Source organism: Carcharodon carcharias, chromosome 36 (assembly GCF_017639515.1).
Source record: "Carcharodon carcharias isolate sCarCar2 chromosome 36, sCarCar2.pri, whole genome shotgun sequence".
Classification (NCBI taxonomy): Eukaryota; Metazoa; Chordata; class Chondrichthyes; order Lamniformes; family Lamnidae; genus Carcharodon; species Carcharodon carcharias.
Window position 1 is genome coordinate 9,814,356 of NC_054502.1, and position 23,389 is coordinate 9,837,744.

Sequence of the window (23,389 nt, forward strand, 5' to 3'; positions counted from 1 at the left end):
CCGAGTCACCGTGGCCAGTATGAGAGGATGTCAGTGAGTAACTGTTTCGAGACTGACCTGCACCAGAACACTGCAGCTTGGAACGCATTGTTATTTTATATACAAAAAAACAAAGGACTGTTTACACCAAAGCATGACGATTCCACCGTGGAGGGAGAGAGGTGGGAGGGAAGAGGAGACGAGGTCATATTCTGGGAGACAGGAAGCACCTTGCTCAGAATTGGCCAATGAGAAGATTTCCTGTAATGAAGGGCAGCCAGTGAGTGCTCTATCGAGAGGCGGGTCCTTGATCCGAGGCACCAGAGACAGCTGCTTCCGATAGAGCCCAGAGTCCGGGTTTCCCATCACGGGTAGCAGCTCCCGACCAGCGCCGGGCAGGCTTCTCGTCCCCAAACCCGGACACCGGCATTCCCGCCGCCCTCGTGGGCCCGAAGTGTTCCAGGGGGTCTTGTGGCTCCCCGGGGCGGGGTGGTCAAAGCTTGGAGGATGAGGGAGATGTCTGGTGCTGGGCTGAAGATTATTTCTGGAGAGGGAGCAAGTTTAATGGCTGGGCTGTGAAAGCAAATTGGAGCGCCATCGGGAAGCTGGGAGATCGATGCAAGTCCTTCCGCTTGATCTGGTGTCTTCCGGAAGGAAGTTACCAACGCGACGCCAATGAACTGAAGAGGCTGCCACTTGTGTCTGCGTACTATGGTTTTAAAGGAAGGAGGGTTACCCTTGTGGTTTCTGCTGTGTGCCTCCATCGTCTTCAGTGACAGCATCGCAGAGAGTAGGTCCTCAGGAATGTTAACTCCATTCTGGCAGTTTGCATGCTTACGGAGTGAGGCTGGACTGGGAGATACTGATCACTAATTACCGATCGATCGAGGGGGACATTGATTATCGTATCCCAATCGATTGGGGGTGATATTGATCACTGACTCCGATCGATTGGGGGTGATATTGATCACTGACTCCCGATCGATTGGGGGTGATATTGATCACTGATTCCTGATCAATTGGGGGTGATATTGATCACTGACCCCCAATCGATTGGGGGTGATATTGATCACTGACTCCCGATTGATTGGGGGTGATATTGATCACTGACTCCCGATCGATTGGGGGTGATATTGATCACTGACTCCGATCGATTGGGGGTGATATTGATCATTGACTCCCGATCGATTGGGGGTGATATTGATCACTGATTCCTGATCAGTTGGGGGTGATATTGATCACTGACCCCCAATCGATTGGGGGTGATATTGATCACTGACTCCCGATCGATTGGGGGTGATATTGATCACTGACTCCCGATCGATTGGGGGTGATATTGATCATCAAATCACAATTGACTGGGGGTAATATTGATCACTGACTCCTGATCAATTGCAGGTGATATTCATCATCGAATGCCGTCCGATTGCGAGAGATCACAGTAATACACCATCTCTCAAGTGATTGGCTTGTCTTTGATAGAACTTCTCATGTCTGTGAGTCTAAAAACAACCAGTGGCATCACCATTGAATTCTTCCCTGTAATTCTATCATCAACACCACTGAAATCAGTTAACCTGAAAGGGGAGGTCCCTTCCAGGAGGACCAATAATTGGCTCTTATTCCCCTCACTGAACTTTGACAGAAATGAAATATATTCAGGGATGAAACCCTTTCCAAAGCCAGTTTACCTCCCTCTGGCTTTCTTCTTGCCCCTCCTGTTACTGAATTGCCTGTAGTCCTTGCTGATCGGAGGCTAGACGAGGACTGGTCAGGTGAGGAGGCTGAATTGGCCATCTGAGCTCAGTCTTTAAACACTACAACCAGCTCCGATACCGCAGCTATCCATGCACCGGCACACCGTCCAGCGCTGTCTCGACAAAAATCCTCCAGTTACAGCTAACCATAGTCCATACTCCAGGAGCCACAAGATCCCAGTTCAGTTACAGTATTGACCCCTCTGCTCCCCACCAAGTGCGTAAGAGATCAGCTGTGTGTCAGTAAGTCCCACTTTCACCATTGGGTTTGAGACCTGCACCAGAGGCTCAAGACACAATCGAGGCTGTTGAAGCTGTGAGCCAGGGATATGAAAGGTGCTACGCAAAGGCAAGTCTTCCTCTCTCGGTCCTCCCCACTTTGAAAGCTTGTGGTAAATGTCTTTTTGTTCTTCCTCCCCTCCACCCCCCCCAACATCACCCTCTCCACACCCCCCCCCACCCAACCCACTGATTCCCACCACCCCTCAGTCTGTGGGAACCTGGACATTCGACATGACATCTCACAGCTCCACAAGCTCGAGAACTGCACTGTCATCGAGGGCGACCTGCAGATCCTGCTCCTCTTCAACACAAAGGTGGAGGACTTCCAGGGCCTGAGCTTCCCCAAGCTGACCATGATCACCGAGTACCTCCTGATCTTCCGGGTCTACGGCCTAGAGAGCCTCAGGGACCTCTTCCCCAACCTGATGGTCATCAAGGGGGTGAGCCTGTTCTTCAACTACGCCATGGTCATCTTCGAGATGCCCCACCTGCGGGAGGTGGGCTTGCACCGCCTCACCAACATCATGAGGGGGGACGTCAGGATTGAGAAGAACCAGGAGCTGTGCCACCTCTCCACCATCGACTGGTCCCTCCTGCTCAACTCCGATGAGAACATCTACATCTTCGGGAACAAGCAGGTGGAGGAGTGCGGAGACGTGTGTCCGGGCACGATGGACAACGGCAATCCCTGTGCCCAGACCAGCTTCAACGGTCAGCGCGACTACCGGTGTTGGACCTCAACGCACTGCCAGAAAGGTAAGGGTCACCACCAGGGGCTTCCCCCCACTTGCACCGACATCCCACCCCCTCCCCTTCACCTGGACCAGCAGTCCCAACAGCAGCTAGCAGCTCAGGGGCCGCAATGTCGGAGGGTCAGTACTGAGGGAGTGCCGCAGTGTTGGAGGGTCAGTACTGAGGGAGTGCCGCACTGTCGGAGGGTCAGTACTGAGGGAGCACCGCACTGTCGGAGGGTCAGTACTGAGGGAGTGTCGCACAGTCGGAGGGTCAGCACTGAGGGAGCGCCGCACTGTCAGAGGGTCAGTACTGAGGGAGCGCTGCACTGTCAGAGGGTCAGTACTGAGGGTGAGCCGCAGTGTCGGAGGGTCAGTACAGAGGGAGTGCTGCACTGTCAGTAGGTCGGTACTGAGGGAGTGCGGCAGTGTCAGACGGTCATTACTGAGGGAGTGCCGCACTGTCAGAGGATCATTACTGAGGGAGTGCCGCACTGTCGGAGAGTCAGTACTGAGGGAGCGCCGCACTGTCGGAGGGTCAGTACTGAGGGAGCCTCGCACTGTCGGAGGGTCAGTACTGAGGGAGCCTCGCACTGTCGGAGGGTCAGTACTGGGGGAGTGCTGCACTGTCAGAGGGTCAGTACTGAGGGAGTGCCGCACTGTCGGAGAGTCAGTACTGAGGGAGTGCTGCACAGTCGGAGGGTCAGTACTGAGGGAGCCTCGCACTGTCGGAGGGTCAGTACTGGGGGAGTGCTGCACTGTCAGAGGGTCAGTACTGAGGGAGTGCCGCACTGTCGGAGGGTCAGTACTGAGGGACTGCTGCACTGTCAAAGGGTCAGTACTGAGGGAGCGCCGCACTGTCAGAGGGTCAGTACTGAGGGAGTGCCGCACTGTCAGAGGGTCAGTACTGAGGGAGAGCCGCACTGTCAGAGGGTCATTACTGAGGCAGCGCCGCACTGTCGGAGGGTCAGTACTGAGGGAGCGCCGCACTGTCAGAGGGTCAGTACTGAGGGAGCACCGCACTGTCAGAGGGTCAGTACTGAGGGAGCGCCGCACTGTCGGAGGGTCAGTATTGAGGGAGTGCTGCATTGTCAGAGGGTCAGGACTGAGGGAGTGCTGCACTGTCGGAGTGTCAGTACTGAGGGAGTGCTGCACTGTCAGACGGTCATTACTGAGGGAGTGCCGCACTGTCGGAGAGTCAGCACTGAGGGAGTGCCGCACTGTCAGAGGGTCATTACTGAGGAAGCGCCGCACTGTCGGAGGGTCAGTACTGAGGGAGCACCGCGCAGAGAGAGAAAAAGAGAGAGAGATAAAGAAAGCGATATTGAGGGAGGGAATTCCAGAGCTCAGGGCCCCCCAGGCAGCTGAAGGCACGGCCGCCAATGGTGGAGCGATGGAAATCGGGGGATGGGCAAGAGGCTGGAATTGGAGGAGCACAGAGATCTCGGAGGGTTGTAGGGGCTGGAGGAGGTTACAGAGATAGGGAGGGGTGTAGTAGATGGAGGAGGTTACAAAGATAGGGAGGGGTGTAGGGGCTGGAGGAGGTAAGAGAGATAGGGAGGGAGTGTAGGGGCTGGCGGAGGTTCCAGAGATAGGGAGTGGTGTAGGGGCTAGAGGAGGTTACAGAGATAGGGAGGGAGTGTAGGGGCTGGAAGAGGTTACAGAGATAGGGAGGGGTGTAGGGGCTGGAGGAGGTTACTGAGATAGGGAGGGTTGTAGGGGCTGGAGGAGGTTACAGAGATAGGGAGGGAGTGTAGGGGATGGAGGAGGTTACAGAGATAGGGAGGGGTGTAGGGGCTGGAGGAGTTTACAGAGGTGGGGAGGGGTGTAGGGGCTGGAGGAGATTACAGAGATAGGGAGGGGTGTAGGGGCTGGAGGAGGTTACAGAGATAGGGAGTGGTGTAGGGGCTGGAGGAGGTTATAGAGATGGGGAGGGTTGTAGGGGCTGGAGGAAGTTACAGAGATAGAGAGGGGTGTAGGGGCTGGAGGAGGTTACAGAGAAAGAGAGGGGTGTAGGGGCTGTAGGAGGTTACAGAGATAGGGAGGGAGTGTAGGGGCTGGAGGAGGTTACAGAGATAGGGAGCGGTGTAAGGGTTGGAGGAGGTTACAGAGATAGGGAGGGGTGTAGTGGCTGGAGGAGTTACAGAGATAGGGAGGGAGTGTAGGGGCTGGAGGAGTTACAGAGATAGGGAGGGAGTTTAGGGGCTGGAGGAGCTTACAGAGATGGGGAGGGGTGTAGGGGCTGTAGGAGGTTACAGAAATGGGGAGGGGTCTAGGGGTTGGAGGAGGTTACAGAGATAGGGAGGGAGTGTAGGGGCTGGAGGAGGTTACAGAGATAGGGAGGGGTGTAAGAGGTGGAGGAGGTTACAGATATAGGGAGGGGTGTAGGGGCTGAAGGAGGTTACAGATATAGGGAGGGGTGTAGGGGCTGAAGGAGGTTACAGAGATGGGGAGGGGTGTAGGGGCTGGAGGAGTTACAGAGATAGGGAGGGTGTAGGGGCTGGAGGCGCTTACAGAGATGGGGAGGGGTGTAGGGGCTGGAGGAGGTTACAGAGATAGGGAGGGGTGTAGGGGCTGGAGGAGGTTACAGAGATAGGGAGGGGTGTAGGGGCTAGAGGAGGTTACAGAGATAGGGAGGGAGTGTAGGGGCTGGAGGAGGTTACAGAGATAGGGAGGGAGTGTAGGGGCTGGAGGAGGTTACTGAGATAGGGAGGGTTGTAGGGGCTGGAGGAGGTTAGAGAGATGGGGAGGGGTGTAGGGGCTGGAGGAGGTTACAGAGATAGGGAGGGAGTGTAGGGGTTGGAGGAGGTTACAGAGATAGGGAGCGGTGTAGGGGCTGGAGGAGTTTACTGAGATAGGGAGGGTGTAGGGGCTGGAGGCGCTTACAGAGATGGGGAGGGGTGTAGGGGCTGGAGGAGGTTACAGAGATAGGGAGGGGTGTAGGGGCTGGAGGAGGTTACAGAGATAGGGAGGGGTGTAGGGGCTAGAGGAGGTTACAGAGATAGGGAGGGAGTGTAGGGGCTGGAGGAGGTTACAGAGATAGGGAGGGAGTGTAGGGGCTGGAGGAGGTTACAGAGATAGGGAGGGGTGTAGGGGCTGGAGGAGGTTACTGAGATAGGGAGTGTTGTAGGGGCTGGAGGAGGTTACAGAGATGGGGAGGGGTGTAGGGGCTGGAGGAGGTTACAGAGATAGGGAGGGAGTGTAGGGGTTGGAGGAGGTTACAGAGATAGGGAGCGGTGTAGGGGCTGGAGGAGTTTACTGAGATAGGGAGGGTTGTAGGGGCCGGAGGAGGTTACAGAGATGGGGAGGGGTGTAGGGGCTGGAGGAGGTTACAGAGATAGGGAGCGAGTGTAGGGGTTGGAGGATGTTACAGAGATAGGGAGCGGTGTAGGGGCTGGAGGAGGTTACAGAGATAGGGAGGGAGTGTAGGGGCTGGAGGAGTTTACAGAGATAGGGAGGGGTGTAGGGGCTGGAGGAGGTTACAGAGATAGGGAGGGTTGTAGGTGCTGGAGGAGGTTACAGAGATGGAGAGGGGTGTAGGGGCTGGAGGAGGTTACAGAGATAGGGAGGGGTGTAGGGGCTGGAGGAGTTTACAGAGGTGGGGAGGGGTGTAGGGGCTGGAGGAGATTACAGAGATAGGGAGGGGTGTAGGGGCTGGAGGAGGTTACAGAGATAGGGAGGGGTGTAGGGGCTGGAGGAGTTTATAGAGATGGGCAGGGGTGTAGGGACTGGAGGAGGTTACAGAGATAGAGAGGGGTGTAGGGGCTGGAGGAGGTTATAGAGAAAGGGAGGGGTGTAGGGGCTGTAGGAGGTTACAGACATAGGGAGGGGTGTAGGGGCTGGAGGCGGTTACAGAAATAGGGAGGGGTGTAGGGGCTAGAGGAGGTTACAGAGATAGCGAGGGGTGTAGGGTTTGGAAGAGGTTACAGAGATAGGGAGGGGTGTAGGGGCTGGAGGTGGTTACAGAGATAGGGAGCGGTGTAGGGGCTGGAGGAGGTTACAGAGATAGAGATGGGTGTAGGGGCTGGAGGAGATTACAGAGATAGCGAGCGGTGTAAGGGGTGGAGGAGGTTACAGAGATAGGGAGGGGTGTAGGGGCTGGAGGAGTTACAGAGATTGGGAGGGGTGTAGGGGCTGGAGGAGGTTACAGAGATGGCGAGGGGAGTAGGGGCTGAAGAAGGTTAGAGACATGGGGAGGGGTTTAGGTGCTGGAGGAGGTTACAGTGATGGGGAGGGGTGTTGAGGCTGGAGGAGGTTCCAGAGATAGGGAGGGGTGTTGGGGCTGGAGGAGGTTACAGAGATAGGGAGGAGTGTAGGGGTTGGAGCAGGTTACAGAGATAGGGAGGGGTGTAAGGGTTGGAGGAGGTTACAGAGATAGGGAGGGGTGTAGGGGCTGGAGGAGGTTACAGAGATAGGGAGCGGTGTAGGGGCCGGAGGAGGTTAGAGAGATAGGGAGGTGTGTAGGGGCTGGAGGAGGTTACATCGATAAGGAGGGGTGTAGGGCCTGGAGGAGGTTACAGAGATAGGGAGGGGTGTAGGGACTGGAGGAGGTTACAGTGATATGGAGGGGTGTAGTTACTGGAGGAGGTTACAGAGATAGGGAAGGGTGTAGGGGCTGGAGGTGGTTACAGAGATAGGAAGTGGTGTAGGGGCTGGAGGAGGTTACAAAGATTATGAGGGTTGTAGGGGCTGGAGGAGGTTACAGAGATAGGGAGGGGTGTAGGGACTGGAGGAGGTTACAGAGTTAGGGAGGGATGTAGGGGCTGGAGGAGGTTACAGAGATTTGGAGGGATGTAGGGGCTGGAGGAGGTTACAGATATAGGGAGGGGTGTAGGGACTGGAGCAGGGTACATAGATAGCGAGGGGTGTAGGGGCTGGAGAGGTTACAGAGATAGGGAGGGGTGTACGGGCTGGAGGAGGTTACAGAGATAAGGAGTGGTGTAGGGCCTGGAGGAGGTTACAGAGATAGGGAGGTGTGTAGGGACTGGAGGAGGTTACAGTGATAGGGAGGTGTGTAGGGGCTGGAGGAGGTTACAGAGATAGGGAGGGGTGTACGGTCTGGAGGAGGTCACAGAGATAGGGAGTGGTGTAGGGGCTGGAGGAGGTTACAAAGTTAGGGAGCGGTGTATGGGCTGGAGGAGGTTACTGAGATAGGGAGGGGTGTAGGGGCTGGAGGAGATTACAGAGATAGGGAGGGGTGTAGGAGCTGGAGGAGATTACAGAGATAGGGAGGGGTGTAGGGGCTGGAGGAGGTTAAAGAGATAGGGAGGGTGTAGGGGCTGTAGGAGGTTACAGAGATAGGGAGGGAGTGTAGGGGCTGGAGGAGGTTACAGAGATAGGGAGGGGTGTAGGGGCTGGAGGAGGTTACAGAGATGGGGAGTGGTCTAGGGGTTGGAGGAGGTTACAGAGATGGGGACGGGTGTAGGGGCTGGAGGAGGTTACAGAGATAGTGAGGGGAGCAGGGGCTGGAGCAGTTATAGAGTTAGCGAGGGGTGGAGGGGCTGGAGGAGCTTACAGAGATGGGGAGGGGTGTAGGGGCTGGAGGAGGTTACAGAGATAGGGAGGGGTGCAGGGGCTGGAGGAGGTTCCAGAGATGGGGAGGGGTGTAGGGGCTGGAGGAGGTTACAGATATAGGGAGGGATGTAGGGACTGGAGGAGGTTACAGAGATATGGAGGGGTGTAGGTACTGGAGCCGGGTACAGAGATAGCGAGATGTGTAGGGACTGGAGGAGGTTACAGAGAAAAGGATGGGTGTAGGGCCTGGAGGAGGTTACAGAGATAGGGAGGGTTGTATGTGCTGGAGGAGGTTACAGAGATAGGGAGGGGTGTAGGTGCTGGAGGAGGTTACAGAGCTAGGGAGGGGTGTAGGGGCTGGAGGAGGTTACACAAATAGGGAGGGGTGTAGGGGCTAGAGGAGGTTACAGAGATAGGGAGGGAGTGTAGGGGCTGGAGGAGGTTACAGAGATAGGGTGGGGTGTAGGGGCTGGAGGAGGTTACAGAGATAGGGAGGGATGTAAGGGCTGGAGGAGGTTACAGAGATAGGGAGGAGTGTAGGGGCTGGAGGAGGTTACAGAGATGGGGAGCGTTGTAGGGGTTCGAGGAGGTTACAGAGATAGGGAGGGGTGTAGGGGCTGGAGGCGGTTACAGAGATAGGGAGGGGTGTAGGGGCTAGAGGAGGTTACAGAGATAGCGAGGGGTGTAGGGTTTGGAGGAGGTTACAGAGATAGGGAGGGGTGTAGGGGCTGGAGGGGGTTACAGAGATAGGGAGGTTTGTAGGGCCTGCATGAGGTTACAGAGATGGGGAGGGGTGTAGGGGCTGGAGGTGGTTACAGAGATAGGGAGGGGTGTAGGTGCTGGAGGATGTTACAGAGATAGGGAGTGGTGTAGGGGCTGGAGGAGGTTACAGAGATAGGGAGGGGTGTAGGTGCTTGAGGAGGTTACAGAGATAAGGAGTGGTGTAGGGCCTGGAGTAGGTTACAGAGATAGGGAGGTGTGTAGGGACTGGTGGAGGTTACAGAGATAGGGAGGTGTGTAGGGGCTGGAGGAGGTTACAGAGATAGGGAGGGGTGTAGGGTCTGGAGGAGGTCACTGAGATAGGGAGTGGTGTAGGGGCTGTAGGAGGTTACAAAGATAGGCAGCGGTGTATGGGCTGGAGGAGGTTACAGCGATAGGGTGGGGTGTAGGAGCTGGAGGAGGTTACAGAGATAGGGAGGGGTGTAGGGGCTGGAGGAGGTTAAAGAGATAGGGAGGGTTGTAGGGGCTGGAGGAGGTTACACAGATAGGGAGGGGTGTAGGGGCTAGAGGAGGTTACAAAGTTAGGGAGGGGTGTAGGGGCTGGAGGATGTTACAGAGATAGGGAGTGGTGTAGGGACTGGAGGAGGTTACAGAGTTAGGGAGGGATGTAGGGGCTGGAGGAGGTTACAGAGATATGGAGGGATGTAGGGGCTGGAGAAGGTTACAGATATAGGGAGGGGTGTAGGGACTGGAGCAGGGTACATAGATAGCGAGGGGTGTAGGGGCTGGAGGAAGTTACAGAGATAGGGAGGGGTGTAGGTGCTTGAGGAGGTTACAGAGATAAGGAGTGGTGTAGGGCCTGGAGCAGGTTACAGAGATAGGGAGGTGTGTAGGGACTGGAGGAGGTTACAGAGATAGGGAGGTGTGTAGGGGCTGGAGGAGGTTACAGAGATAGGGAGTGGTGTAGGGGCTGTAGGAGGTTACAAAGATAGGGAGCGGTGTATGGGCTGGAGGAGGTTACAGCGATAGGGAGGGGTGTAGGAGCTGGAGGAGGTTACAGAGATAGGGACGGGTGTAGGGGCTGGAGGAGGTTACAGAGATAGGGAGGGGTGTAGGGGCTAGAGGAGGTTACAGAGATAGGGAGGGGTGTAGGGGCTGGAGGAGTTACAGAGATAGGGAGGGGTGTAGGGGCTTGAGGTTACAGAGATGGCGAGGGGTGTAGGGGCTGAACAAGGTTACAGAGATGGGGAGGGGTTTAGGGGTTGGAGGAGGTTACAGAGATAGGGAGGGGTGTAGGGACTGGAGGAGGTTACGGAGATAGGGAGGGGTGTAGGGGCTGGAGGAGGTTACAGAGTTAGGGTGTGTTGTAGGGGCTGGAGGAGGTTACAGCGATAGGGAGGGGTGTATTGGCTGGAGGAGGTTACAGAGATAGGGAGGGGTGTAGGGGCTGCAGGAGGTTACACAGATAGGGAGGGGTGTAGTGGCTGGAGGAGGTTACAGAGATAGGGAGGGGTGTAGGGACTGGAGGAGGTTACGGAGATAGGGAGGGGTGTAGGGGCTGGAGGAGGTTACAGAGATAGGGAGGGATGTTGGGACTGGAGGAGGTTACAGAGATAGGGAGTGATGTAGTGTCTGGAGGAGGTTGCACAGATAGGGAGGGGTGTAGGGACTGGAGGAGGGTACAGAGATAGCGAGGGGTGTAGGAGCTGGAGGATGTTACAGAGATAGGGAGGGGTGTAGGGGCCCGAAGAGGTTACAGAGATAGTGAGTGGTGTAGGGACTGGAGGAGGGTACAGAGATAGCGAGCGGTGTAGGTGCCGGAGGGGATTAGAGAGATAGGGAGGGGTGTAGGGGCTGGAGGAGGTTACAGCGATAAGGAGGGGTGTAGGGCCTGGAGGAGGTTACAGAGATAGGGAGGGGTGTAGGGACTGGAGGAGGTTACAGAGATAGGGAGGGGTGTAGGTGCTTGAGGAATTTACAGAGATAGGGAGGTGTGTAGGGGCTGGAGGTGGTTACAAAGATAGGGAGGGGTGTAGGGGCTGGAGGAGGTTACAGAGATAGGGAGGGGTGTAGGGGCTGGAGGAGGTTCCAGAGATAGGGAGGGTTGTAGGGGCTGGAGGAGGTTACAGAGATAGTGAGGTGTGTCGGGGCTAGAGGAGGTTACAGAGATAGGGAGCGGTGTAGGGGCTGGAGGAGGTTACAGAGATAGGGTGTGTTGTAGGGGCTGGAGGAGGTTACAGCGATAGGGAGGGGTGTATTGGCTGGAGGAGGTTACAGAGATAGGGAGGGGTGTAGGGGCTGCAGGAGGTTACACAGATAGGGAGGGGTGTAGTGGCTGGAGGAGGTTACAGAGATAGGGAGTGGTGTAGGGACTGGAGGAGGGTACAGAGATAGCGAGGGGTGTAGGGGCCGGAGTGGGTTAGAGAGATAGGGATCGGTGTAGGGGCTGGAGGAGGTTACAGTGATAAGGAGGGGTGTAGGGCCTGGAGGAGTTTACAGAGATAGGGAGGCGTGTAGGGACTGGAGGAGGTTACAGAGATAGGGAGGGGTGTAGGGGCTGGAGGAGGTTACAGAGATAGGGAGGGGCTTAGGGACTGGAGGAGGTTACAGAGATAGGGAGGGGTGTAGGGGCTGGAGGGGGTTACAGAGATAGGGAGGGGTATAAGTGCTGGAGGAGGTTACAGAGATAGGGAGGGGTGTAGGGGCTGGAGGAGGTTACAGAGATGGGGAGGGGTGTAGGGGCTGGAGGAGGTTTCAGAGATAGGGAGGGAGATGCTATGGGGAAGGATGTGAATTTTCAGTTGTGTGAGATGGGTGTGAGTTCTGAGGAACTCCCGGATTTGAGGTGAGTATCCCTGGGTGTTTCGGTGGGACTGTTAGACTCAAATCAACTCTCAGTAAACATGTTGCTATATTATACTGAATGGACATATTCTCCCCTGTTTTGTACATAAAGCCTGAGGAGTGAATTTAGTGTAAATACAGGAGATTCTTATCAATCAAAGACTGTTCTTGCTCGGTTTTACCTCTGACAAGGGCCTACATAAATTTTCAACCTCCTCACCATGTCTTTCAAACACTCCCAGGACAGGTACAGCACGGGGTTAGATACAGAGTAAAGTTCCCTCTACACTGTCCCCATCAAACACTCCCAGGACAGGTACAGCACGGGGTTAGATACAGAGTAAAGATCCCTCTACACTGTCCCCATCAAACACTCCCAGGACAGGTACAGCACGGGGTTAGATACAGAGTAAAGATCCCTCTACACTGTCCCCATCAAACACTCCCAGGACAGGTACAGCACGGGGTTAGATACAGAGTAAAGCTCCCACACACTCTGTCTCTCTCTCTCTCTCTCTCACACACACACTGTCTCTGCTCTCTCTCTGTCCCTCTCTGCCTCTCTCTTACACACACACACACTCACACACACATTCACTGTTGTTCTCACTCTCTCTCACACACTGTCTCTCCCTCTCTGTCTCTTTCACACAGGCACTCACTGTTTCTCCCTCTAACTCCCTCTCACATACTCACTGTCTCTTCCTCTCTCTCTCTCCCTCTCTGTCTCATACCTACTGTCTTACTCTCTCTCCCTCCCACACATACACCCAAACTCACTGTCTCTCTTTATTCCTCCCTCTCCCTCTCACTCACACACATACTCACTGTCCCACACCACCTCTCTCTCTCCCTCCCTCTCTGTCTCTCTCTCTCTCTCACACACACTCAGTGTATCTCACTCTCTCTCTCTAACACAAACACTATCTTAACCTGTCATTATCTCTCTCTCCCTCTCACACACACACTCACTGTCTCGCTCTTTCTTTCGCACATTCACTATCTCTCCTCTCTCTCACACACACACACACTTGCTGTCTTGCTCTTTCTCTCACACATTCACTATCTCTCTCTCTCTCACACACACACACACACACACACACACACACACTCTCGCTGTCTCACTCTCTCTCTCTCTCTATCCCTCCCTGTCTCTCTCACACACACTCAGTGTCTCATTCTCTCTCTCACACACACATACTCACTGTCTCTCCCTCTCTCTGTCCCTCTTTCTCTCTCTCACACACACACACACTCGCTGTCTTGCTCTCTCTCTCTCTGTCCCTCTCTCTCTCTCACACACACTCACTGTCTTGCTCTCTCTCTCTGTCCCTCTCTGTCTCTCTCACACACACTCAGTGTCTCTCTCTGTCTCTCTCACACACACACACTCACTGTCTGCTCTCTCTGTTCTTCTCACTCTCTCTCACATGCACAGTCTCTCCCTCTCTCTCTCACACACACACTCACTGTCTTGCTCTCTCTCTCTGTCCCTCTCTCTCTCTCTCACACACTCAGTCATTCTCACTCTCTCTCACATGCACTGTCTCTCCCTCTCTCTCTCACACACACACATACGCACATACTCACTGTTTCTCTCTCTCTCACATACACATATTCACTGTTTCTCTCTCTCTCACACACACACACACTCACTGTCTCACTCTGTCTATCTGTCTCCTTCTCTGTCTCTCTCTCCCTCTCTCTCTCTCACACACAAACGCACACTAACTGCCTTTCTCACACACAATCACCGTCACTCCCTCCCTCTCTCTCTCACACACACACTCACTGTCTCTCCCTCTCTCTCTCTCACACACCCACTCACTGTCTCTCCCTCTCTCTCTCACAGACACACACTCACTATCTCCCCCTCTCTCTCTCACAGACTCACACACTCACTGTCTCTCCCTCTCTCTCTCTCACAGACACACACACTCATTGTCTCCCTCTCTCTGACGCACACACACTTACTCTTTCCCTCTCTCTCTCTCTCTCTCTCACACACACATACACACACACACACACACACACACTCACTGTCTCACTCTCTCTCTCTCTCTGTCCCTCCCTGTCTCTCTGACACACACTCAGTGTCTCACTCTGTCTCTCACACACACACACACACACTCACTGTCTCTCCCTCTCCCTGTCCCTCTTTCTCTTTCTCACACATACACACATACTCACTGTCTCGCTCTCTCTCTCTCTGTCCCTCCCTGTCTCTCTCACACACACACACAGTGTCTCACTCTGTCTCTCTCACACACATACACACACACACACACACACACACACACTCACTGTCTCTCCCTCTCTCTCTGTCCCTCTCTCTCTCTCACACATACCCACACACTCGTTGTCTCGCTCTCTCTCTGTCCCTCTCTGTCTCTCTCACACACACACATTCACTGTCTCCCTCTCTCTGTCCCTCCCTGTCTCTCTCACACTCACTCAGTGTCTCACTCTGTCTCTCTCTCTCACACACACTCACTGTCGTTCTCACTCTCTCTCGCATGCACTGTCTCTCCCTCTCTGTCTCTCTCACACACACACTCACTGTCTCTCCCTCTCTCTCTCACAGACACACACTCACTATCTCCCCCTCTCTCTCTCACAGACTCACACACTCACTGTCTCTCCCTCTCTCTCTCTCACAGACACACACACTCATTGTCTCTGTCTCTCTCTGACGCACACACACTTACTCTCTCCCTCTCTCTCTCTCACACACACACACACACACTCGCTGTCTCACTCTCTCTCTCTGTCCCTCCCTGTCTCTCTGACACACACACACTCAGTGTCTCACTCTGTCTCTCTTACACACACACACTCACTGTCTCTCCCTCTCCCTGTCCCTCTTTCTCTCTCTCACACATACACACATACTCGCTGTTTCGCTCTCTCTCTCTCTCTGTCCCTCCCTGTCTCTCTCACACTCACTCAGTGTCTCACTCTGTCTCTCTCACACACACACACTCACTGTCTCTCCCTCTCTCTCTGTCCCTCTCTCTCTCTCACAGATACCCACACACTAGTTGTCTCGCTCTCTCTGTCCCTCCCTGTCTCTTTCACATACACTCAGTGTCTCACTCTGTCTCTCTCACACACTCACACACTCGCTGTCTCACCCTGTCACTCTCTTTTCCTCTCTCTCTCACACACACTCACTGTCTCTCTCTCTCTCTGTCAACCCTCTCTCTATTTCCCACTCTCTCTCTCATACACACACGCACACACACACACACACGCATTCACTGTCTCACTCTGTCTCTCTCTTCCCCTCTTTCTCACTCACACACATACATACTTACAGTCTCGCTGTCATTCTCTCTCCCTCTCCCTCTCTCACTCACACACTCACTGTCTCAGACCATCTCTCTCTCTCCCTCCATCTCTCTCTCACACACACACGCACTCGCTGTCTCACCCTGTCACTCTCTTTTCCTCTCTCTCTCTCACACACACTCACTGTCTCTCTCTCTCTCTGTCAACCCTCTCTCTATTTCCCGCTCTCTCTCTCATATACACACACACACACACACACACACACACACACACACACACACACACACTGTCTCGCTTTGTCTCTCTCCCCCTCTCTCTTACACACACATATTCACTGTCTCTCTCTCTCCCTCTCTCTCACTCCCACACACACATAAGATTTCAACCTGTCACTCTCTCTCTCACACACTCACTGTCTCTTTCTCTCTCCCTCACACACTCACTGTCTACCTCTCTGTCCCTCCTTCTCTGTCTCTCCCTCCCACAAACACACACTCACACTCTGTCTCTCTCTCTCTCGTACTCTCACACATACAGACACACAGTCACACATTCACACACTGTCTCACTCTGTTTCTCTCTCTCTCTCCCTCTCGCACTCTCACACAGTCACACACTCACACACTATTCTCACTCTGTCTCTCTCTCTTTCCCTCTCGCACTCACACTTACTGTCACACACTCACACACTGTCTCACTCTGTCTCTCTCTCTCTCCCTCTCGCACTCTCACACTTACTGTCACACACTCACACACTGTCTCACTCTGTCTCTCTCTCTCTCCCTCTCGCACTCTCACACTTACTGTCACACACTCACACACTGTCTCACTCTGTCTCTCTCTCTCTCCCTCTCGCACTCTCACACTTACTGTCACACACTCACACACTGTCTCACTCTGTCTCTCTCTCTCTCCCTCTCGCACTCTCACACTTACTGTCACACACTCACACACTGTCTCACTCTGTCTCTCTCTCTCTCCCTCTCGCACTCTCACACATACAGTCACAGACTCACACAATGTCTCACTCTGTTTCTCTCTCTCTCTCCCTCTCGCACTCTCACACATACAGTCACACACACACACACTATTCTCACTCTGTCTCTCTCTCTGTCTCCCTCTCGCAATCTCACACATACAGTCACACACTCACACACTATTCTCACTCTGTCTCTCTCTCTCTCCCTCTCGCACTCTCACGCATACAGTCACACACTCACACACTCACACACTATTCTCACTCTGTCTCTCTCTCTCTCTCTCCCTCTTGCACTCTCACACATACAGTCACACACTCACACACTATTCTCACTCTGTCTCTCTCTCTCTCTCTCCCTCTTGCACTCTCACACATACAGTCACACACTCACACACGGTCTCACTCTGTCTCCCTCTCTCTCCCTCTCGCACTCTCACACTTACCGTCACACACTCACACACTGTCTCTCTCTCTCTCTCTCTCCCTCTCGCACTCACACATACAGTCATACACTCACACACTATTCTCACTTTGTCTCTCTCTCTCTCCCTCTTGCACTCTCACACATACAGTCACACACTCACACACTATTCTCACTCTGTCTCTCTCTCGCTCTCGCACGCTCACACATACAGTCACACACTCACACACTCACACACTATTCTCACTCTGTCTCTCTCTCTCCCTCTTGCACTCTCACACATACAGTCACACACTCACACACTATTCTCACTCTGTCTCTCTCTCTCTCTCTCCCTCTCGCACTCTCACACATACAGTCACACACTCGCTGTCTCGCTCTCTCTCTCTGTCCCTCCCTGTCTCTCTGACACACACACACTCAGTGTCTCACTCTGTCTCTCTTACACACACACACTCACTGTCTCTCCCTCTCCCTGTCCCTCTTTCTCTCTCTCACACATACATACATACTCGCTGTTTCGCTCTCTCTCTCTCTCTGTCCCTCCCTGTCTCTCTCACACACACACACTCACTGTCTCTCCCTCTCTCTCTGTCCCTCTCTCTCTCACAGATACCCACACACTCGTTGTCTCGCTCTCTCTCTGTCCCTCCCTGTCTCTTTCACACACACTCAGTGTCTCACTCTGTCTCTCTCACACACACACACACTCGCTGTCTCACCCTGTCACTCTCTTTTCCTCTCTCTCACACACACTCACTGTCTCTCTCTCTCTCTGTCAACCCTCTCTCTATTTCCCACTCTCTCTCTCTCTCTCATACACACACGCACACACACACACACACACACGCATTCACTGTCTCGCTCTGTCTCTCTCTTCCCCTCTTTCTCACTCACACACATACATACTTACAGTCTCGCTGTCATTCTCTCTCCCTCTCCCTCTCTCACTCACACACTCACTGTCTCAGACCATCTCTCTCTCCCTCCATCTCTCTCTCACACACACATGCACTCGCTGTCTCACCGTCACTCTCTTTTCCTCTCTCTCTCACACACACTCACTGTCTCTCTCTCTCTCTGTCAACCCTCTCTCTATTTCCCGCTCTCTCTCTCATATACACACACACACACACACACACACGCATTCACTGTCTCGCTTTGTCTCTCTCCCCGTCTCTCTTACACACACACATTCACTGTCTCTCTCTCTCCCTCTCTCTCACTCCCACACAAACATACGATTTCAACCTGTCACTCTCTCTCTCACACACTCACTGTCTCTTTCTCTCTCCCTCACACACTCACTGTCTACCTCTCTGTCCCTCCTTCTCTGTCTCTCCCTCCCACAAACACACACTCACACTCTGTCTCTCTCTCTCTCGCACTCTCACACATACAGACACACAGTCACACATTCACACACTGTCTCACTCTGTTTCTCTCTCTCTCTCCCTCTCGCACTCTCACACAGACATTCACACACTCACACACTATTCTCACTCTGTCTCTCTCTCTCTCCCCCTCTCGCACTCTCACACATAGAGTCACACACTCACACACTGTCTCACTCTGTCTCTCTCTCTCTCCCTCTCGCACTCTCACACTTACTGTCACACACTCACACACTGTCTCACTCTGTCTCTCTCTCTCTCCCTCTCACACTCTCACACATACAGTCACAGACTCACACACTGTCTCACTCTGTCTCTCTCTCTCTCTCTCCCACTCGCACCCTCACACATACAGTCACACACTCACACACTATTCTCACTCTGTCTCTCTCTCTCTCCCTCTTGCACTCTCGCACATACAGTCACACACTCACACACTGTCTCACTCTCTCTGTCTCTCTCTCTCTCTCTCTCTCTCTCTCTCGCACTCTCACACATACAGTCATACACTCACACACTACTCTCAGTTTGTCTCTCTCTCTCTCCCTCTCGCACGCTCACACTTACAGTCATACACTCACACACTACTCTCACTTTGTCTCTCTCTCTCTCCCTCTCGCACTCTCACACATACAGTCACACACTCACACACTATTCTCACTCTGTCTCTCTCTCTCTCTCTGTCTCCCTCTCGCACTCTCACACATACAGTCACTCACTCACACACTATTCTCACTCTGTCTCTCTCTCTCTCTCTCCCTCTCGCACTCTCACACATACAGTCACACACTCAGGCACTCACACAGTATTCTCATTCTGTCTCTCTCTCTCTCTCTCCCTCTTGCACTCTCACTCATACAGTCACACACTCACACACTGTTCGCACTCTGTCTCACTCTCTCTCTCCCTCTCGCACCCTCACACATATAGTCACACACTCACATACTATTCTCACTCTGTCTCTCTCTCTCCCTCTCACACTTTGACACATACAGTCACACAGTCACACACTGTCTCACTCTGTCTCTCTCTCTCTCCCTCTTGCACTCTCGCACATACAGTCACACACTCACACACTGTCTCACTCTGTCTCTCTCTCTCTCTCTCTCTCTCTCTCTCTCCCTCTCGCACTCTCACACATACAGTCATACACTCACACACTACTCTCAGTTTGTATCTCTCTCTCTCCCTCTCGCACTCTCACACTTACAGTCATACACTCACACACTACTCTCACTTTGTCTCTCTCTCTCTCCCTCTCGCACTCTCACACATACAGTCACACACTCACACACTATTCTCACTCTGTCTCTCTCTCTCTCTGTCTCCCTCTTGCACTCTCACACATACAGTCACTCACTCACACACTATTCTCACTCTGTCTCTCTCTCTCTCTCTCCCTCTCGCACTCTCACACATACAGTCACACACTCACGCACTCACACAGTATTCTCATTCTGTCTCTCTCTCTCTCTCTCCCTCTTGCACTCTCACACGTACAGTCACACACTCACACACTGTTCGCACTCTGTCTCACTCTCTCTCTCCCTCTCGCACCAGAACACATACAGTCACACACTCACATACTATTCTCACTCTGTCTCTCTCTCTCCCTCTCACACTTTGACACATACAGTCACACAGTCACACACTCACACACCATTCTCACTCTGTCTCTCTCTCTCTCTCCCTCTTGCACTCTCACACATACAGTCACACAATCACACACTCACATACTGTCTCACTCTGTCTCTTTCTCTAACCCTCTTGCACTCGCACACATACAGTCACACACTCATCCTATTCTCACTCTGTCTCTCTCTCTCTCTCTCCCTCTCGCACCCTCACACATACAGTCACACACTCACACACGGTCTCACTCTGTCTCTCTCTCTCTCCCTCTCGCACTCTCAAACTTACCGTCACACAATCACACACTGTCTCACTCTGTCTCTCTCTCTTTCGCACTCTCGCACTCTCACACATACAGTCATACGCTCACACACTATTCTCACTTTGTCTCTCTCTCTCTCCCTCTTGCACTCTCACACATAAGTCACACACTCACACACTATTCTCACTCTGTCTCTCTCTCGCTCTCGCAATCACACACTCACACACTATTCTCACTCTGTCTCTCTCTCTCTCCCTCTCGCAATCTCACACATACAGTCACACACTCACACACTATTCTCACTCTGTCTCTCTCTCTCTCTCTCCCTCTCACACCCTCACACATACAGTCACACACTCACACACTATTCTCACTCTGTCTCTCTCTCTCTGTCTCCCTCTCGCACTCTCAAACATACAGTCACTCAATCACACACTATTCTCACTCTGTCTCTCTCCCTCTCGCACTCTCACACATACAGTCACACACTCACACACTCACACACTATTCTCATTCTGTCTCTCTCTCTCTCTCTCCCTCTTGCACTCTCACACATACAGTCACACTCTCACACACAGTTCGCACTCTGTCTCACTCTCTCTCTCCCTCTCGCACCAGAACACATACAGTCACACACTCACATACTATTCTCACTCTGTCTCTCTCTCTCCCTCTCACACTTTGACACATACAGTCACACAGTCACACACTCACACACCATTCTCACTCTGTCTCTCTCTCTCTCTCCCTCTTGCACTCTCACACATACAGTCACACAATCACACACTCACATACTGTCTCACTCTGTCTCTTTCTCTATCCCTCTTGCACTCGCACACATACAGTCACACACTCATCCTATTCTCACTCTGTCTCTCTCTCTCTCTCTCCCTCTCGCACCCTCACACATACAGTCACACACTCACACACGGTCTCACTCTGTCTCTCTCTCTCTCCCTCTCGCACTCTCAAACTTACCGTCACACAATCACACACTGTCTCACTCTGTCTCTCTCTCTTTCGCACTCTCGCACTCTCACACATACAGTCATACGCTCACACACTATTCTCACTTTGTCTCTCTCTCTCTCCCTCTTGCACTCTCACACATACAGTCACACACTCACACACTATTCTCACTCTGTCTGCTCTCGCTCTCGCAATCACACACTCACACACTATTCTCACTCTGTCTCTCTCTCTCTCCCTCTCGCAATCTCACACATACAGTCACACACTCACACACTATTCTCACTCTGTCTCTCTCTCTCTCTCTCCCTCTCACACCCGCACACATACAGTCACACACTCACACACTATTCTCACTCTGTCTCTCTCTCTCTGTCTCCCTCTCGCACTCTCAAACATACAGTCACTCAATCACACACTATTCTCACTCTGTCTCTCTCCCTCTCGCACTCTCACACATACAGTCACACACTCACACACTCACACACTATTCTCATTCTGTCTCTCTCTCTCTCTCTCCCTCTTGCACTCTCACACATACAGTCACACTCTCACACACAGTTCGCACTCTGTCTCTCTCTCTCTCCCTCTCGCACCCTCACACATACAGTCACACACTCACATACTATTCTCACTCTGTCTCTCTCTCTCACTCTCACACTTTGACACATACAGTCACACAGTCACACACTCACACACCATTCTCACTCTGTCTCTCTTTCTCTCTCCCTCTTGCACTCTCACACATACAGTCACACAATCACACACTCACATACTGTCTCACTCTGTCTCTTTCTCTATCCCTCTTGCACTCGCACACATACAGTCACACACTCACACCCTATTCTCACTCTGTCTCCCTCTCTCTCTCCCTCTCGCACCCTCACACATACAGTAACACACTCACACACGGTCTCACTCTGTCTCTCTCCCTCTCGCACTCTCATACTTACCGTCACACACTCACACTCTGTCTCACTCTGTCTCTCTCTCCCTCTCGCACTCACACATACAGTCACACACTCACACACTGTCTCACTCTGTCTCTCTCTCTCTCTCTCCCTCTTGCACTCTCACACATACAGTCACACACTCACACACTATTCTCACTCTGTCTCTTTCTCTCTCTGACTCCCTCTCGCACTCTCACACATACAGTCACACACTCACACACTATTCTCACTCTGTCTCTCTCTCTCTCCCTCCCGCACTCTCTCACTTACAGTTACACACTCACACACTGTCTCACTCTGTCTCTCTCTCTCTCTCTCTCCCCCTTGCACTCTCACACATACAGTCACACACTCACACACTGTCTCACTCTGTCTCTCTCTCTCTCTCTCTCCCTTCGCACTCTCACACATACAGTCATACACTCACACACTACTCTCAGTTTGTCTCTCTCTCTCTCCCTCTCGCACTCTCACACTTACAGTCATACACTCACACACTACTCTCACTTTGTCTCTCTCTCTCTCCCTCTCGCACTCTCACACATACAGTCACACACTATTCTCACTCTGTCTCTCTCTCTCTGTCTCCCTCTCGCACTCTCACACATACAGTCACTCACTCACACACTATTCTCACTCTGTCTCTCTCTCTCTCTCTCCCTCTCGCACCCTCACACATACAGTAACACACTCACACACGGTCTCACTCTGTCTCTCTCTCCCTCTCGCACTCACACATACAGTCACACACTCACACACTGTCTCACTCTGTCTCTCTCTCTCTCGCACTCTCGCACTCTCACACATACAGTCATACGCTCACACACTATTCTCACTTTGTCTCTCTCTCTCTCCCTCTTTCACTCTCACATACATTCACACACTCACACACTATTCTCACTCAGTCTGTCTCTCTCTCTCTCTCCCTCTTGCACTCTCACACATACAGTCACACACTCACACACTATTCTCACTCTGTCTCTTTCTCTCTCTGACTCCCTCTCGCACTCTCACACATACAGTCACACACTCACACACTATTCTCACTCTGTCACTCTCTCTCTCCCTCCCGCACTGTCTCACTTACAGTCACACACTCACACACTGTCTCACTCTGTCTCTCTCTCTCTCTCTCTCCCTCTCGCACTCTCACACATACAGTCATACACTCACACACTACTCTCAGTTTGTCTCTATCTCTCTCCCTCTCGCACTCTCACACTTAGAGTCATACGCTCACACACTACTCTCACTCTGTCTCTCTCTCTCTCTGTCTCCCTCTCGCACTCTCACACATACAGTCACTCACTCACACACTATTCTCACTCTGTCTCTCTCTCTCTCTCTCCCTCTCGCACTCTCACACATACAGTCACACACTCACGCACTCACACAGTATTCTCATTCTGTCTCTCTCTCTCTCTCTCTCCCTCTTGCACTCTCACACATACAGTCACACACTCACACACTGTTCGCACTCTGTCTCTCTCTCTCTCTCTCCCTCTCGCACCCTCACACATACAGTCACACACTCACATACTATTCTCACTCTGTCTCTCTCTCTCCCTCTCACACTTTGACACATACAGTCACACAGTCACACACTCACACACCATTCTCACTCTGTCTCTCTCTCTCTCTCTCCCTCTTGCACTCTCACA

General features: G+C 53.0%; 1 protein-coding gene across 1 annotated transcript in view; it reads left to right on the top strand.

Annotated features, from left to right (window-relative positions):
- The first annotated feature begins 669 nt into the window (after nucleotides 1-669).
- LOC121272901 (insulin-like growth factor 1 receptor) overlaps nucleotides 670-23,389 on the top strand; it is a 163,914-nt gene continuing 141,194 nt past the window's right edge. The window contains exons 1-2 of the mRNA XM_041179739.1: nucleotides 670-769; nucleotides 2,226-2,774. Of these exons, the coding sequence (XP_041035673.1) occupies nucleotides 691-769; nucleotides 2,226-2,774 (628 nt within the window). The 5' untranslated portion in view covers nucleotides 670-690. The remainder of the gene's footprint in view (nucleotides 770-2,225; nucleotides 2,775-23,389) is intronic.